The sequence below is a fragment of the Tachysurus vachellii genome, chromosome 15 (genome assembly GCF_030014155.1).
Source record: "Tachysurus vachellii isolate PV-2020 chromosome 15, HZAU_Pvac_v1, whole genome shotgun sequence".
In the NCBI taxonomy this organism is placed as follows: domain Eukaryota; kingdom Metazoa; phylum Chordata; class Actinopteri; order Siluriformes; family Bagridae; genus Tachysurus; species Tachysurus vachellii.
The window spans coordinates 569,616-588,063 of NC_083474.1; the positions used below are offsets into that span (position 1 = coordinate 569,616).

Below are 18,448 nucleotides of genomic sequence, written 5' to 3' on the forward strand. Positions count from 1 at the left end.
CCGTATTAGATTACCTTTTTCATTTTTTTAACAAGTGCAGCGTATCATATTCAGTTCCAGAGATCCACTTGTCGTAGATCATTTTATTGATTGAGACTGTACACCGGTCTATAATGCAGTGTGATATGATGGGGATTTTTAATGCCATAATAAATAATATAATGACAGAACTGCAGTCTGAACTCAGCCTCAGTACTGAATTAATACATACAGACCAAAACTCCGTTCAAAACAAATGTTTACATTTTATAGATTTCCAAAATCTTAGTTTAAGGGATTGACTACACATGAGTACATAACTACTTGTTATGACCTGTAATGTTTATCGTGCTTATATAAATGGTTTTCACATAACAGTTAAAGTGCTAATTAACGAATTCTCATCATGCATAGAAACCCCAAAAATACACAGCCACTGCCATCATGATCAGTGCATTAGCGTTGACAAAGTGCTTCCACACCGGGTCTTCACTTATATCTGGAAGTTCTTTTGATGCTTCTACGACTTCTTCTTCAGTAGGTTCAGGAGCCTGAGAGCCACTTAAGCCACAGAACCAGGCAATTAAATGGGCAGGTCCAGATTTATCCCCATCTCCAGCTACAGAAAGAAACAGGCGAGTTGGTTTGGTTATTAGTATTTTGTGTTCTGCAATTCATATGCTACTGATTTCGTTGACTACTACAGCGCTCTTGATGTAGAAAATTGAGTCGAGTATTCAGCACCTTAGTTCTGACTGCAGAGTTTATAATAACAAGCATGTTCTCATCTCTACCTGTAGGATAGAAGACGCTCTGTAATATGATCAGATATCATGAATGTTTTCTTAACAATGTAGAAGGATAAGGGAAAGACTGTTTATACCTGTTATATTAATAGGAACTCACTTAACACACACTTTAATTAAACAATCTGTTACAGTATAAAATGAATAGAACACATTTTACTCCATGTAACCACGTATATATATAGAATGTCTTACTTGTGTCCTCATCACACACAGCTTTATTTTTTCCCTCTGCTTCTCGGCGAGCGTTCCTTCCTCGTTCTTCTTCCTCCCAGTCCAGATCTAGCCTCTGTTCCTTCGAGTACCTCAAGCTAAAGACGAGCCGATAAAGCTTGTCGGAAGAGAATTGTGTGAATTAAAAGTGAGAATAAATGTGACTAGAGAAGAACATGTATATAATTCGTAAGGAAACTGTCCGGGGCCGAGGACCCACTTACGTGTTTGTCGTCTATAGGTGGCATGCAGTAGCTCACAAGGAGCACTAGAATGCCAGTACAGAAGAAGAGCAGGACTGCAAAGTACAGGTAATGAACCCCACAAATAAGTGGAGGGCATTTGGAAGGAACGAGACAGCTACCTGATCCAAAGTAGAATTCAGGAGCGATGCGGCACAAACCCATCATCAGCCCACCCATTAGGCCCCAAAAAGCCCCCTAGCAGAGAATAATAATAATAGAATAAGTTTCACATCATCAAACCATTTAAAGAGCTCTTGTGAGTTTTTGATGTGGGCAAAGCCGTCCTGCACCAGACCACTTCAACCAGGATAGAAATATTTAATTAATCACAGAATAAAGGTGACCATTCTCAATACCACGTGGACCCAGATCGAGTCAGCGATATAAATGTGTCCCATACACCATAACAGTTGGGTGACATGAATCTGTATTTAGGAAGAAATTACCGGCTCATTAACTCTCTTCACAAAAATAGCCAGAAAGAAGACCGCTGCTATGGGTGGGGCCAGGTAACTCGTTACTGACTGGATATAGTCGAATAACTGACCACTCTGGGCAGCCTGGACCACAGGGATCCAGCAAATGCTGATTGCAACAATGCAGAGCACCCAGACTCTGTAGGAGAAACAAAAACACCATAAAGTTCATAAAGATATTAGTGCATTATGAGAATTCAATGTGAAACCAAGACATGAAGGATAAGTGAAATGAGCAGGAACATCACCAAGTGTGCAGTTATATATGCTGTATATAATCTATATAAACAAGGCTACGGAGGGATGAGGTAATGAAGTCCAGACCTGCCAACTATCATCAGCTCTCGATCTCGAGCCTGAGGCCTGATGCGTGTCCATATGTCCATGGTGAACAAAGTGCTGCTGCTGTTAAAGATGGAGGCTAAAGAGCTCATGAGGGCTGCGAGCATGACCGCAAGCATCAAGCCCCTCAGTCCTGAAGAGAGATGTGGCATCAGTACAATATACGACCTCAAAATATTCAGCACAGCAGGTTATGGTACTGAAAGACAACAGCTAGAGAATCACTTGTCAACATTTTTATTACTCCTTCCACCAGGCATTGTTTTTGTGGTGTTCGTGCAATTCTTGAAATTTCCACCAATCAAAATGACCCATAACTCTAAGAATCTAATAATTGTGATTTCCACACAGACCACCCTTGGGCACCGCTGGTCTACAAATCGTAAAGCTCATGCCTTTTTACATGCAATTCTGTACATAAATTAAGTTTTTACATGAACATGATGCAACATGGCTGTAACTCCACCATCTGTGAGGCAGAACCACAGACAGAACAGTGCTACTGTTGTCATGGCAATGTTGAATGAACAATAGAAGTCCAACTCTGTATCTCTCACCATTGGGCATGACCGAGACCACCAGTTTGGGGTAAGCGATGTTCGAGCATCCAACTTCTGTCCCACACACTCGCTTACATTTGTGTGGCACCACACACCCGACCTCGTCTAATAAAACATGTTTAGCTTTTCTGAGAAGAGCCACAATGTTGTGTTTTACTGCATTCATGACAAAACAAAAGTGCTCACATAATAAAGGGTTTGCTTGAATTGCTATATCGTTTACCAGGGTACAGGACTCTGCTGATCATGCCTGGAAACACCATGAGGAACATCGGCAGCAGTTTCAGGTAGCCACACAATATACATCCAGCCTTGACGTGAGTCAGACTACGTGCAGCCAAACAGCGCTGAACAATGACCTGCACCACAGAGTAAGAGAGATGTAGTCAGTAAAGGAGGAATGCTCCTCATTTATCATGCTGAGTTCAGATCCAGTTTGTAGGCTTTAATTTCGCTCACCTGGTCAGTGCACCAGTACCATCCTCCTACAATAGCAATGCCAAATAACACACCAGGCCAGGGCAGGTCTCCACTCACAGGATCCCTCAGCAGGTGAAAGGCGTCCTCACGAGGCATGTAACAGCGTGCAGAGATATTAAGGTGCTGTAGGTCTGGAGAAGAGCTTATTGATGGTAACGCCGAACTGTATCTATTTAGTAAAGCATTGTAGCCTCCAACCTCATAAAAGGCTGATGAAAAGAGAACAGAGTAGAAACCAAATGTTTAAGATATTGATGTTTAGGATCATATGACACTTTCAGTGGCATGTTGGTCTCTGGGTTAGCATTGCAGTTTGAATGTACTATACCATAAATAACCCCCAAAGAATAACCCCAATCTTACAGAATCCCATGAGGACAAAGGCTCCAGCAATGATCACAAAGGTCTGGACTGTGTCTGTGTACATCAGAGCTGCCAAACCACCTACACAGAAGATATGTTTTTATAATTACAACATAATTCACCACTTTCAACGTATAATGTGTGAACTGCAGCGTGTAGGCTATGCTCCGGATAAAGAGGCATCTTGTGAGACATGTATAAATTAACATACGTTAGCATTAACAAACCTTAAATTAAAACGCAAACACGGGTCACTTTATTAGGAACACCTGTTCATTTATCTAATCGACCAATCATGAGACAGCAGCACAACGTATAACTTCATGCAGATACAGATCAGGAGCTTCAGTTGTTTTTTTCACTACTATTTTTATTAGTTTTTTCCACATCAAGACCACAAAAAAAAAAACACCCTACAAGAAATTAAATATCAAAACGAACAATTACAATTGGAACGTAAAATAAATAAATAAATAAATAAGTAAAATTAAAAAAGGTTGTTCTTTAACCTTATGCTAAGCTCACAAGTTATTCTGCTGTCAAGTCCACTTGACGGCAGAAGTGTAGAAAAGGAGTCCAGATGTTATAAAAGTCATTTAACTTCCCTTTGATAGCAAATGTCAGTTTTTCCAAAGCAACATTTGAGGACATTTCCTTGATCCATTGGTTAGAAGAGGGTCTTTAAGTGTCTTTCCACTTTAATGCAATGACACGTTTGGCCTGTAGCAAACTAGAGTCTGTTAGTTTACGTTTTCTTGCATTTATGACCAAATTTATTGGGTATATACTCAGAGACGATCCTGACCTCCCTGGGGCCCTAAGCAAAATTCTGCTAAGGGCCCCTCCTACCTGACCCGTGAGCCATGTAAACCATTTGCCACACATTCACACTTGACACCCCACTGCTACCACTATAAACCTCCCTCCTTTTAAAAACGTTTGCTCCATCTCTCGGTCAAAGAGTAAAACAATACAGAATTAAATGAGGTATAAACAAATCTTTATTGAATGGAATATTTTAAATAGAATTTTGAGTTGAATATTAGCAACTGAATTTAAATGTAATTCCTGATATCAAAAATAAGGTTACTACTAGAAATCACACTCTTAATATTTATATTTTAAGTATTGAAAACTGAATTCTTGATCAAAAATCCATATCATGTGACTGTATAAAAGCTAAAATGCTTGCCATACCGTATCTCTGTGTTTTATAGTATGCATGAGAGCAATACTTGATCCCTGATGGTTATTATTTACTGATTGATGTACATTCATATAGACCTGGCATTATGCCCATTCCAATATAAATCCATTGGTTTCCATATTGCATTAACGTTGTTGTAACCTTGATTGAGAGACTATAAACATTGTCATTAGGAGCGCTATCACGTTACTTTTTGTACTGGTCCTCACACAGATGTTGCTGCTGTAAAGCGCGCGTGTCATTTCGTGCACGATTACACGCGCATATGAACACATGTTCACGCGCGGCGCGGTTATCGAGCTCCCGTTTATAAACACTGTTGCCCTTGGGCGTTTATTCACGCGAATGTTCACGCAATAAATTGTTGTGTGACAGACAGACAGACAGGCCAAGAGATGCACTGTCAGCACTGCACAGCTAATTTAACTAGTCAGATAGAGACTAGACACAGAATCACATCAATTTAACTTTACTGTTATTTACTCTTGCTGACATCAAACTTGAAGTGAACACAAATTTACCTGATTGCTGTTCTCACATTTTACTCTCATTTTGTTTCTTTTTTCTCTTTTCATGGCCAGATGTATAGCTCCGCTTTATATTGTCATCTACACAGTAAACATTAACATGCGCTGTAAAATGAGGCAGGGGGAGGCGGGGCCTTGCGTAATTTTCGGGGCCCTACGCAACTTGCGTAGTGAGCGTATAGGGCCGATCGGCTCTGTATATACGGAATACACACAGTTTTGGTTCACGAGGAACGTTATCTCCAATTAACTGACCAATCATAGTAAGAATTTCTTTACATTCCCATACACAGGGGAAAAGTGTACCAACTTCATCTTTGCACTTTGTACAGTTGTCAGGGATATTGGGATTGAACCTATTTAATTTTATTTAACTTTTTATAGATTTCTACCTGCAGGCCATTCAGGAGCTTCAGTTACTGTTCACATCAAACGTTAGAATCAAGAAAAAAGTCTGATCTCTGAGGCTTTAACCGTGGCAGGTATGTTGGGGCTGATTGAGTATTATAGAAACTGCTGATCTTGTGCAGATGTTTGATTATTAACTGAATCTCTCGAGCTGTATGTGGCACTGTGCTGCTGTCACATGATTGGCTGATCGGAGGACTGCAGAAATGACCAGGTGTTCCTAATGAAGTGGACAGTGAGAGTTCAAAATACATTCGTCAGCTATAGAACCGTTTTGGATTAACACTGTTGGATTAACACGTAGTGTTTCTCAGGTAAATTACTACTTTAGAAACTGTTCCTTTCCTAAGAGTGTTTTGTACTCTATACAGCTCTGAGTCTTATCATGAGCAACTATTTTAACATTATCTGTACATCTCCATTGATCTAGTCGGTGAAGGAGGAATACAGTTGCGTTTTAAGAACCGCGTTTTATTACATCGGATCTTTCAGCTGGTGTCTGAGTGTAAACGATTGAGGAGTTTCACCTGTCACAGTATAGAGAGCTGTTATGGAGAGAAGAGCGATGACTGCGATGTAGATGTTCCATCCGAGGGCTTGCTGTATGAACACTGCTCCTGAGAACATATCCACCTACACAAAAAGGTTCACAAAAGGACCACTGTGTGTTTGTTGGTTAGCTTTGTACAGTATTTAACACCGTTACACTGGTGATCAACACGAGAAAACTCATTCAAAACCTCAAGCATCACGAAGAAACATGTTTCTCTGTTCAAACACAAAAGCACAAGCTAATTTTCAGACACTTTAATGTACTAGTAATTGAGAAATCCAGCTTAGAGACAGTGTAAAGGTTGGATATAAAGTCCCAGACTACAGTGCAGCTTTACGACACACTAACGCCGTCGACTCAGCTGTTGCCTGCTGTATTACTGTAAAAGGTGAAGCTTTAGAAGCTGATCTGTCTGAGCTGAGTGTTCAGAGATGAGGAGCTGAGAGCTGCACAGACTAAATGACTAAAGTGTCGCTGCATCGATCTCTTTAAGTATATTCCCTCTCTGGGGAATAAATAAAAACCATAAACCATGAACTCAGACAGACGTCAATGAACTTGATCATTTAAATACATCTTCAGTTGTGCAAAAGATTATACGCCCATTATAAATATCTTCTAGGACACATTTAAAACACATAGGACACAAAAAAACATTTTGCTTAGCATGTGTACTTACCGAGATCTTTGTGAAGATGTAGAGGAAAAGAGAGATGACCGAGAGATACAAACTGATTCTAGTCCCACCGAATCTCTTCTTCAGGTATTGTGGCATAGTGATCACCTTTTAAAAAAAACAACATCCCAAAATAACTTTCTCCAAAAGCACATAACTCCAGTGTTCAGTCACACACACACGTCTCAGACGCGCTCTTACACTCCGTTCAGTATAAAAGGAACTCACTCCAGCGGTCAGATACACCGGAACAAACAGCCATCCCAGCAGCAGCACAATGAATAAAGCCTGAAACAAGAGGAAATGATCAGAGCAGGAACTCCTGTTGATGCTGGGCTCCAGATGAAGCTGTGATTTGTGTTTCTTTACCTACAACCAATAAAGGCTACTGACAGTACAGTTTAGATGTTAAAGTGCAGATTTACAGGAAAAGTCTTTATGAGCTGTACATGCTCCGGAGATCATGAATATTTACCTGATTACACCTTTTGAGTTCTACCTTTTCTGCATTTGTATATTGTCTTCTTATATCATCAAATCAAATGCAGCTATGGAGGTTCTGGCTGATTGATCTGTAACTAATCAGTAATGAAACAGTTGAGTTTTGACATGAAATGAGGAGTTTTTGCTGCTTATGGTTCATGATTAACTTTCTCTTGTTTACTTGGTGTCAGAAATTCTGTCACATTAGAGCACCGGGTTCAGATTTACCCCAAAATAACAAAACAACCAAGAACCTGGAGACTTGATTGCGATGGAAAGGTTTGAGCGAGAGCGAGAGAGAGCGTTACTCTTCAAACTGCAGACAGAACGATGTCAAAAAACTTTTCCGCTTTAACTCACGTTCCATTCAAAACCTCCTACAGCAATCCCACTGGCAGCACCGGTTCCTGCGAGGCCCACAAAGTGCCCACTGCCTATGTTACTTGCAAACAGAGACGCTCCAACCTGTAACGTTAGATTACAGCAGCATCTTTATATCTTGGCTCAAGCACAGACGATGATCTAGTACATTGTTCCTCAACACCTTCAACACAATACTTTAACAATAAATATATAATCACTTACAGGCCACCACACCATGGTACGTCCTGCGAGGAAGTAACCACCTACTGTGCCACGATTTGTCCTAAACATAGACTAAAAACAGAAAGGAAACGTGATCAGATTAACGAGTTTAGATTATTAAAATAATTTAATATGAAAACAAAACACAAACCCAGATTCCAACCGCAATCACAATCACAAAGTAGCCGATAATTACGATGATGTCTGCTGGGTTGTTGATGGTGACATGATTTCCTGAATCCGATTTGTTCATTTTTTCCCCCCAATTCTATTAGATTTGAACCTAGTCTTATTTCTGAATCCCAGTTTAGTGTCGACACGCAGACGTCTCCGAAGCAGCGCTGCAGTCCGACTGTGAAGGTAAGACCTTTGTCCTGGGCTAAAAAAAAATATATTAGTGAAAATAATAATTAACATTTTCCATTAGGATGAGCAACAGTTTAGTGAAGTGTGTAACTATTATAGAATAATCTGAAGTACAACATACTTTAGCTCTTAGTTAATTAGAACACAAAGCAACACGAGAGTCATGAGTTACACACGAGGACCTGCACAGGTCAAATTCTCCTCACTCCATAAGTCATAGTGAACTAGGTCATGATGGTTTTATGATGAAATAATTTTTATTATATAATAACATCTAACAGAACCCATGTTACTTTTTTTGATCGATCATCTGAAATCATCCTGATTCTCTAAATACATTTTTTGGTCCAAAAATTAACCTGACATTATTTCACAGCATTAAGGGCAGAGATGGCTGAGGAGTCTGTTGGAGAAACGGTCAGGTGAGGAACATGAGTCAACTGAGTCATGACTGGAACACGGAGTCATTCGAGCAGACAGTGTTGAGACAGTGAGAGTCGGCACGAGACGGCGCAGCGAGAGTCGGCACGAGACGCCGCAGGGAGAAGGACACACCATAAACCTTCACGTCTACTGATTAAACTACAACTGTAGACTTGCGAGAACGTAGGCTCTGTTTCTCTCAGGGTTCACACACATTCATCAGTTCAAATAAACTAGATCCTGCTCAGGAATGAAACCAGAGAGAACACACACACACACACACACACATACTCACACTCACATACTCACACACACACACATACTCACACTCACACACATACACTCACACACACACACACATACTCACACTCACACACATACACTCACACACACACACATACTCACACTCACACACATACACTCACACACATACACACACATACTCACACTCACATACTCACACTCACACACATACACTCACACACACACACACACGAATACTCACACACACACACACACGAATACTCACACTCACACACACATACTCACACTCACACACACACACTCACACACGAATACTCACACACACACACACGAATACTCACACTCACACACACATACACACATACACACACATACTCACACACATACACACACTCACACACACATACTCACACTCACACACATACTCACACACATACACTCACACACTCACACACTCACACACACATACTCACACTCACAAACACACACTCACACACACTCATTCACACACATACTCACACTCACACATACTCACACACATACTCACACACAAACACACACACATACACTCACATACACACACTCACACACAAACACACACATACTCACACACATACACATACTCGCACATACTCACACACACACACACCCACACACACACATACACACACACACTCACACACACACACACCCTCCACCTACATGTGTGATTGGAAGGTTGGAGAAAAACAGATTCAGAGGAAACACAGCCATGTGAAACTTGAGGACCCTGGGGCAGAATGATGAGGTGGGGTGAATAGTGGGGCAGTGGGTCATGATGTCAGTTCAGTTCAACTGAACGCAACAATTCAGCTCAATTAGAACATTTTTAGATTTATTTGGACTAATTCATAAACATAAAATACTAAATAATTCAGCGTTAGTTTACAGTGCGACTGGTTCTGCAGAGTTTGTACATTTTTTCCCAACTGTTAAATAAATCTGATCAGCTGATGACCGAGTTCTTCATGAGAGGGTTCTGGTTCTCCTTCAGGAGGAAAACATCAAGCTGGTTCCAGCACTGGGGTTCACGCAGAAATGTCACTGAGGCTTCACTAAAACTAAACAACTTACGGCTGGACCATCATTTAGCCATGACATGATGCTGAGCCTCATATATTTGAGCATTTTAGTGGTGTGTGAATACAGTCAGGTTTCAGTCTGAACAGCAGGTTTTTACTGAAAGAGTGGAAGGACAGGTGTAGTGTGGTGTGAAGACTTCTCTCTTCAGGGTAAAACATGTCCTTAGAAACGAGTTTGTGTCCTGTCGCATTTGAACTTCTCTTAACTAGACAACTATCTACAATATACACAGTCATTAACACCCCTGAAGATAAAATGTTACTGATAAAGAGTGTGTGTAAAGTTAATCAAACTGTGTGTGTTTGCGTTAACACAAACAACCCGACACTCCGTTTGTGTCTTGTTGACTATAACGGACTGTTATGCCCCTTTTCCACCGAGGCAGTTTGAGTGCTGGTTCGGAGCCTAATTTAGAACCAGTTCTTTCTTTTTCGACAGCCGAAGCACCGGCTCTGAACCAGGAAAAGTGGTTCTTAAGTAGCACCAAAACGTTGTTGGTCTAGACTTAAGATCCGCTTGCGTCAGGGGCTGTGGGCGGGGCTACTGTTAGCGCATTTGATAATATACCTTAAGTATACTAATGTTTAATACACTTTTACTTTACCGCGATATGATACATTATCAGCACACATGATAGTAAGTAGCTACATGCTAAGGCTAACTTTTTTCTGTGTTAATGATAAAATAACGTTATGTACTTTCTCCATCACAACCTCCATTTATACAGATTACATGGAGCTGCACGTACACGTTGGATTCGCCACGTTTGGGTGTTAATGTAGGTTCACAAAGCCATGAGCATTAACAGTAAAGCAACATCCACCATTGTTGATGTGTTTGTGTTTGTCGCTGCTGCGCTAACGTTGCTGTGTAACGTGACACGTATACAGTGACGTCAGACTTGTCTCTGTGATGCTCTCTAGCCGGTGGAAAGACAAACTGGTTCTTAGAAGGTTTACCAGTGAACCAGCACCAGTGCTAGTTCTGAACCAGCACCCGGTTCTTTTTGGTGGAAAAGGGGCATTAGATTACCTGCAGTTACTGGATCTGCTTCAAATAATATGTCAAGGCACCAGAACTGTCTCTTAACAAATGAAAGGATAATATTTGTTAGTTGTTTCAATGTAAAAACACAAGAAAGGACCTCATCATGATCACTTTAGGTCTGCTTATGAACTCTTAATGACGCCACAACATCAAACTGCAGTAAGAACGATTTATTGTGATGCAAAGTAGCATATAATCAATTCAGAAAAAGCTCATTGTAACACAAACCAGGTACATTTTGTGACTCGACCTGTTTTTTGAAGATAACGAGTTGACTAAGAGTTCTCATTCTTCTGGCTCTGGTAAAATGTGCCCTGTTATGTTCATATACATAAGAAGAAAATACATAAAAACAGCCACCTGGTTCACACTTTAATGTCATGGGTTATAGAGAATCCTCCTAAAGTATTGGAACAGCGAGGTTTTGTTTTGGGTTTGAGATCTAAAGATTAATATTATAAGACGGAAGACCAGAAGTCCAGCTTTCACTTGCTGATAGTTAACAGATTTATTTATTATTATTAAAGGGGAAAAAATGAACCGAGGCATTACACAGAGCCACAAGAGTTCTGGGACTTGAGATGAGATGAATCTCGTGACCAAAGTGCCAAAAAGGCCAAAGTTTGGAGAAATTATTTGCTTTTATTATTTATGTCGAGACCTAAAAAATGTGTTCTGCTATTCTTCAAAAATCTTCTGATCTCAAACCCAAATGCCTTCAGTGCGAAGTGAGAAACAGAAGATTTGGTTCTTGCTGTTCCAAGACGTTCAGAGAGGACTTTTGTGACAATCACCTCACTGGTGCTGTTGATGCACTGAATAAAAGTACATGAAGAGAATAATTACTAAAGGGTTCAGGGAGGAGGTTCTGCTTCACTCAGAGCATCTGATGGCTTCAGTAAATATTTGGACAGTTGGTGCTGTACTGATTTACTGCCATTGTTCTTTAAGCTAGAACTGAGTTTGATGTTAAACTGTCGTATGATGTTACTGTTGTGTTATTTGCAGAAAAGGTGTTGATGATTTGGACATGAAACCGTCCTCTCTTGCTCCCGACACGCACCAAATTAAAAGACATAACAAGGCAAAAAAAATCTAAGGCGTGTTGTAAACAGACTACAATACGGTAATAAGGCTCAGATAAACGCTAACATTAGTGGCAGGTTATAACACTGTTACAGGCGGTGTGTTCCTTCACCTTTAGAACCTTTTTTTTTTTTTAGATGTTATTGATGTCAATGTGCTCACAAGAAATCAAAGGTCAATTGCACTGCAGTAAAATTAATATTTAAAAAAAAAACAAGAAATATACAAAAATGTAAATTAAATTTCTTTTCATTAACAAATGATTTGCTTAAGCTTCCTTTTGCATCAGGTTTCATTTTAAAGGAAGGGTTTCGTATTTAGAATCGAGCCCTATTCTTACAGCATTAGTTCTGTACGGGAAGTCGAGTTCATTCCACATTCTCATAGACTTCTCTCTTAAAGGTGAGGTCTCCGTTGTTTGAAAGCCAATGTTGACATATAAAATCACCAAAACAAACACGCCCCTAACCCAAATGGGTCCCACCCCTGTATCGATAGCTCCGCCCACACATACATACGTAGCCCAGGCAACTAACAGAAAGAAACGTGTCTTTATCATAGCTGAAGTGAAGAACAATACGATTGTAGATAAACAAACAAGCAAAAATGACACACAAGCATAATCATGTAAAGGACAAAGACATATATTAGTTCTGTGTAACAAAACAAAACCAACGTTACTCACCTATCGAGAAGGAAAAAAGCGCCTCGGCGTCTTAAGTAAAGTTGGTCACATATTCACAGATTGGAGTTTCCCGAGTCAATAACTCCTGAGCTAAACACTGTTACTACACAAAACACGGTTGTAGCTGCGTCTCTACATTACTACGATAGAAAAGAGGTGTTATTTGTGTAGTAACAGCGTTTAGCTCAGGAGTTATTGACTCAGGAAACTCCAATCTGTGAATATGTGACCAACTTCCTGCTCCTTCAGTTCTCTCCAGCGCTGGAAAGCTGATCCTATATTAACACGTCCTACTTCTTACCTTATCGTAAGTCTTTCTTCTCTTTCTTTCTTTGTTTTTATCCTCCATGTCAATGTTAAAACCGCTTTCTGCTAATGTCACACATGCGCACTGAACACACTCTCCACCCATATTGACAAGACACGCCCCTTTCTGCTCATTGGCTACACGTTTGTTTTGTTTTTGTTTTGTTTGTCGTCCCAACTCAGTTTTCTGAAGCGTTTCTCAAACAACAGAGACCTCACCTTTAAGCTCTTTAAAAAGCCCTGTAGCCTGAAATACCTAGAAGGTTTGAATAAATTGCGAGGTGGTCATGTGAATAAACGACTTTGTTTCAGCAGCAGATGTTGACTCTTGATCGACCTTTTTGCAGTACACAACATTTAGCCGTCTCTCTGTAGGACTGTAATTTGTCTCACTGCTTTATTAAGTAATATTTATTTCATTACAGCCTATAGATCAAACTGGGACAGCAAAGGTCAGACTTGTATCACTGTATGTGAGAAACACTCGGGCTCACTGGAGGTGAAGTAAGTAAAACATTCTCCCTTATCTTGTGTTCAGAGAACAGGAAAATATTTTCAGGGTAAATAGAAACTAATCTGGTCTGAACAGGACGTTAGACCCGACTTATTGCTCGTTTTCAGAGTTGAGTCGTTCTGATTATTGTGTAGTTCTTGAGTATGATTTCAGCTGCTTGTTATTCTGTGTTGCTATTTTATACATTCAAGAGACGTTTCAGTAACTGAAAGGGTTAGAGTTAGGGTCCAGGCCGGACATGCTTTATGGGACATGTAGCAGCATCCAACCTTAAATTTGCATTCAAACGTGAAGCAGTGAGATAAAGCGGCCTTCAAAACAACAGACACGTTAGCTGCCAATGTGATGTCGGTTTCTTGGGAAGACAAAACATTGGGAAGACAAAACATTGGGAAGACAAACCATTGACAAAAGGGTTTCTTGGGAAGACAAAGGGCACAATGAGAGACATTTAATATCACTGATTGAAAGGAACGACTCCAAAACCAAGTCCTTAAATAAAATCACACCTCCTGATTTGCCCTCCTGGTGTGCCGGTCTCCTTCCACATCTGTCTTCCGTTTCCGTCGCTTTTCCTTCCCCTGCTTCTCCAGTGCTGTTCTAATTCGTGCCAAGATGTGTTTTTTGGGGAACTTTAGAGTGGTGCACCCAAACTGGCTCACTCCACCTGTATCTCCTGGTAGTTTCTCACGTCTCTGGACCCAGCTCCGCCAGCCAGGCTTCCAGCAGTACACGCTATCATAAAACCGTGAGCCATTCTCACCACCCAGCACGTAAATCCTGCGCTTCCACCTCGCTACGCCTGCAGCAGCTATGCGCCGTGGCAGACCTGGAAAAACAACCGGACTGGGAGCACGGTCGCTTCCGCCACCTCCCATCCTCTCCACTCCGGCCATTACGTCTCGCTCCGTCCCGGCCGCCCTTCCTTCTCGGAAAAACAGAACTCGCCCAGTGGCGTCGAGCGGTTCCAGCTGGGTGTAATTGCCATCCAAAAATTTAGCAGCGTCGCGCATGTACCCGCCCACAGCACACACTCCTCCACGTACCGCTACTCCTCCAGCCAGGCAGGTGGCACCGGAATCAAGGCCGATACGATTCCAGGTCCTCGTACTGGTGTGATAGATGAGCACTCCAGCATGCACCATGGCCCTGTTCTGCTCCAACGTGGCACCTCCGAGCAAGTACAGTCGGCCTCGTAGTGTGGAGCAGGCAAAAGAGCGCAGCGGCAACGGCAAACGGGGACCCGGTGCCCACGTTAATGTAGTGAGGTCAAATGTTTCACAAGTGTCGAGTAGGGCCGATCGGTTGCAGCCACCCAGGGCATAGAGAAAGTTCCCGGAGCCCAGGAGGCCAAACATGGCACGTGGCTGCTCCATGGATGGCCGTGATATCCAGCGGTCCAGCACTACGTCATACTCGTGCATTGACGATGAAACCTGCCCTGTTCTTAAAATGCCGCCAGCTACAAAGAGCCGGCCACCGACGGCTGTGCAGCCTGGACACAGCAAAGATCCCAGAGCTGAAAGTTTCTCCCACTTTCCTGTGCGTGGGTCAAAACAATCCACTGTGTAGTCACTCTCTCGTAAAGCTTCGTCTTCCCTGGGCTTAAGGTCCACGCAAACAATCTTCTTCTCCAGCATGCCCTCCCGGGGCCTCAGAGGACCTCCCATACCCTCAGTGCCTGCCCTCCGCCCAAGCTCTTTACTGAGCCGCCGGCTCTCCTCTGGGGCCAGCAGACCCGGGCGCAAATGACGAAGCAGGGTGGGCATGTGGACGTAGCGTTCGGCGGGCCGGTGCTCTGCCCAGCGCCGTGCCGCATCGTACACCTCCGTCTCAGACTCCACTCCGAGTCGGTCCGACTCCAGGAGGCTTTCCAAAGTGCCCGGGTCCAACAGGAGAAAGTCTCGCTGTCGTGCCACTCGAGGGAAATGCTGAGCCACCAGTCTCAAGGAGGCTCTGAGCAACAGCTGGTCATGATGCGAGCGGGCCAAAGAGTACATCCCCAAACAGTTCTCCACAGAAAGGTGCTCAAAGAGGAACCTAAAGAAACAGAAATGAGGTTTTTTACTGATCATGTAGACGGTATTTCACTTTAGTACACAAAACAAAGCTTATTCTCAATAAATGGGTCTGTTACCTTGAACACAGATTCTGTAAGGGCATCACCTGGAGACGGTTGGCTGCTACAAACAAGTCCTCTGCTGTCTCGAGGCTCAGCCCTGCTTCCCCTGTGTAGATGAACTGAATAACCGTCTCCATGACCGACGGCGTCACCTCCTCCAAACGGATCTCAGCGAGCCGAGATTCCACCAGGGGGCTGGTGAACATGGCACGGAAGTACGGGCTGACAGCAGCCAAGAGAACTCTGCAACAAACACGTTAACAATATGTTTTACTTTCTACACGTGATAAACGTGCCGTAAAGCGAGACTCCGGGCGGCAGCAACAACTCAGCAAAATCTTTTAGTTAGTCAGTGATTATGAAGCAGGCTGTGGTGCTCTTTAATGACTTTTATGTTGACCTCAACGTGTGTTTCACACCAGTGATGTTCGGCTTTGTAATCGTTCGTCAGTGGGAACGTGAGGAACGTTGAGTCATGCCTCAGTCACACGTTGGGGGTCGTATTTTTCTGTCTTGCTATCAGAAAACTTTATCTGGAGTTACTTTGCCCTTAAAAGTCAATACTGTACATGAAGTGTGTTTTATGAAGAACAAAGCTATTTAAAATCCATAAAGTGATAAAGTCATCAAGTCTCTATCCTTCTTTTGGGTCAAAACTGAAGTTGATCTCAAATAGAGTCGATTTACTGATTAACTGAGAACTGAAACCTTGGAATTGATTTCTCTCTCTCTCTCTCCCTCTCTGTGTGTGTCTCTGTGTGTGTGTCTCTGTGTGTGTGTGTGTCTCTCTCTCTCTCTCTCTGTGTCTCTCTCCCTCTCTCTGTGTGTGTGTCTCTGTGTGTGTGTCTCTGTGTGTGTGTCTCTGTGTGTGTGTCTCTGTGTGTGTGTGTGTCTCTCTCCCTCTCTCCCTCTCTGTGTGTGTGTGTCTCTGTGTGTGTGTCTCTGTGTGTGTGTGTGTCTCTCTCTCTCTCTCCCTCTCTGTGTGTGTGTCTCTGTGTGTGTGTCTCTGTGTGTGTGTGTGTCTCTCTCTCTCTCTCTCCCTCTCTGTGTGTGTGTGTCTCTGTGTGTGTGTCTCTGTGTGTGTCTCTGTGTGTGTGTGTCTCTCTCTCTCTCTCTCTCTCTCTCTCTCTCCCTCTCTGTGTGTGTGTGTCTCTGTGTGTGTGTCTCTGTGTGTGTCTCTGTGTGTGTGTGTCTCTCTCTCTCTCTCTCTCTCTCTCTCTCTCTGTGTCTCTCTCCCTCTCTCTGTGTGTGTGTCTCTGTGTGTGTGTCTCTCTCTCACACACACACAAACACAAAACAAGTTTTAAAAACAGATGTATAACAACTTTATATTGAGGTTGTTGGACTGAACCAGTGAAAAATTTGTAGTGGTGATTAAAATCCTACTAGAAATCAAATAGATATTTTTTTAAACAATGCAACTAATCATTAACCAGATTAACCAATTAGCAAAATAATCTCCAGCTGGAGCCGTAGTGAAGTTACGTTTATCGTTTATCTCAGCGATATATATACAGATACAGTGATGCCTCGAGATACGACATTAATTCGTTCCGTGACTTTGGTCGTATCTCAAATTGCTCGTATCTCAAAACAATTTTCCTGTTTAAATGAATTGAAATCCCATTAATCCGTTCCAGCTCGCAAAATTCCACTCCAGTTGTTTTGTTTGTGTTTTGAATCTAAAAATGTTCAGTACTGTATTTATAAATGACAAATATTGTATAAAAACATACAGTAATAAAAGAGAATGTTAAAAAAATAAACTGGTTTTACTTTACGGAAGATGCGCACGGAGGGTGAGGGAGGAGTAAACAGGAGGAATTTTGTCTCGTACGTACACTTTCACTTTCGTTCACTTACTCACTACTGTACACTCTACTGTACACACTACTGTACACACTACTGTACACACTACTGTACACTCCACTGTACACTCCACTGTACACTCTTAATGCTACTTTACACTGGACCTTAACTAAACTTCACTAAAATTAACGAACTTAAATGAAGCATTGCGTTAGTTCTGTCAGGTCACGTCGACAAGCGTGCATCAGCTGTTAATCAGCTGTCCACGACGCCACCAGTCTGGTTACGACATCCATATTACTCGACCATTTAAATTCCCATTCATAGAGCCGCTCTAGCGCTTCGCTGCTGCCGTGATCTAAACTCCCTCCTCCAACCCTGACTCCACCATGTGGGAACCTGTGTTCGTTGTACCAGTTTACGTCATAAATCTCCACATATTTTTCTCTCTCTCTCTCTAATTATTTAATTATTTATTTATCCATTAATTCATTTATTACTTTATGCAGATCATCTAATAAATTCTCTCTTGACAAAGTGGTCCTGACAGAACTGAAATTCTCTTAACTGAACTTAATTGCTACAATTTCTGTTTTCTTTACATTAATTTTGCTTAATTTTCTTCATCGCTTTTCTCTTCATTGTTTTTGCCTTTTTTGTCACTCTTTCCTCACTAACATCTGCCGGTCGTTTTAATAAAAATCCGTCCGGTCGGCATATCAGATGCGGTGTAGTCGCACAAGGTCAAATTTTTTAACGGACCCCCCCTAAAAACGGACCCGAACATTACGGACCCGCAGA

The 18,448-nt window shown here is 42.0% G+C and overlaps 2 protein-coding genes across 2 annotated transcripts in view; both read right to left on the reverse strand.

Moving 5' to 3' along the window:
• Positions 1 to 74: 74 nt before the first annotated feature.
• slc5a2 (solute carrier family 5 member 2) lies at positions 75 to 8,190 on the reverse strand. The gene is made up of 15 exons (XM_060888199.1): positions 8,055 to 8,190; positions 7,904 to 7,975; positions 7,679 to 7,783; positions 7,064 to 7,123; positions 6,839 to 6,943; positions 6,134 to 6,239; positions 3,465 to 3,545; positions 3,081 to 3,310; positions 2,845 to 2,980; positions 2,619 to 2,726; positions 2,044 to 2,194; positions 1,690 to 1,858; positions 1,223 to 1,438; positions 981 to 1,116; positions 75 to 598 (listed from the first exon to the last, which is right to left on the reverse strand). The coding sequence occupies exons 1-15, from the start codon at positions 8,154 to 8,156 to the stop codon at positions 384 to 386; spliced, it is 1,992 nt and encodes a 663-aa protein (XP_060744182.1). The 5' UTR covers positions 8,157 to 8,190; the 3' UTR covers positions 75 to 383.
• A 6,028-nt stretch (positions 8,191 to 14,218) lies between these two features.
• The window catches only part of si:dkey-260j18.2 (uncharacterized protein LOC325231 homolog), a 9,204-nt gene continuing 4,974 nt past the window's right edge, over positions 14,219 to 18,448 (reverse strand). The window contains exons 5-6 of the mRNA XM_060888198.1: positions 15,854 to 16,081; positions 14,219 to 15,756 (exon numbers count right to left, since the gene is read on the reverse strand). Coding sequence (XP_060744181.1) covers positions 14,220 to 15,756; positions 15,854 to 16,081 — 1,765 coding nt within the window. The 3' untranslated portion in view covers position 14,219. The remainder of the gene's footprint in view (positions 15,757 to 15,853; positions 16,082 to 18,448) is intronic.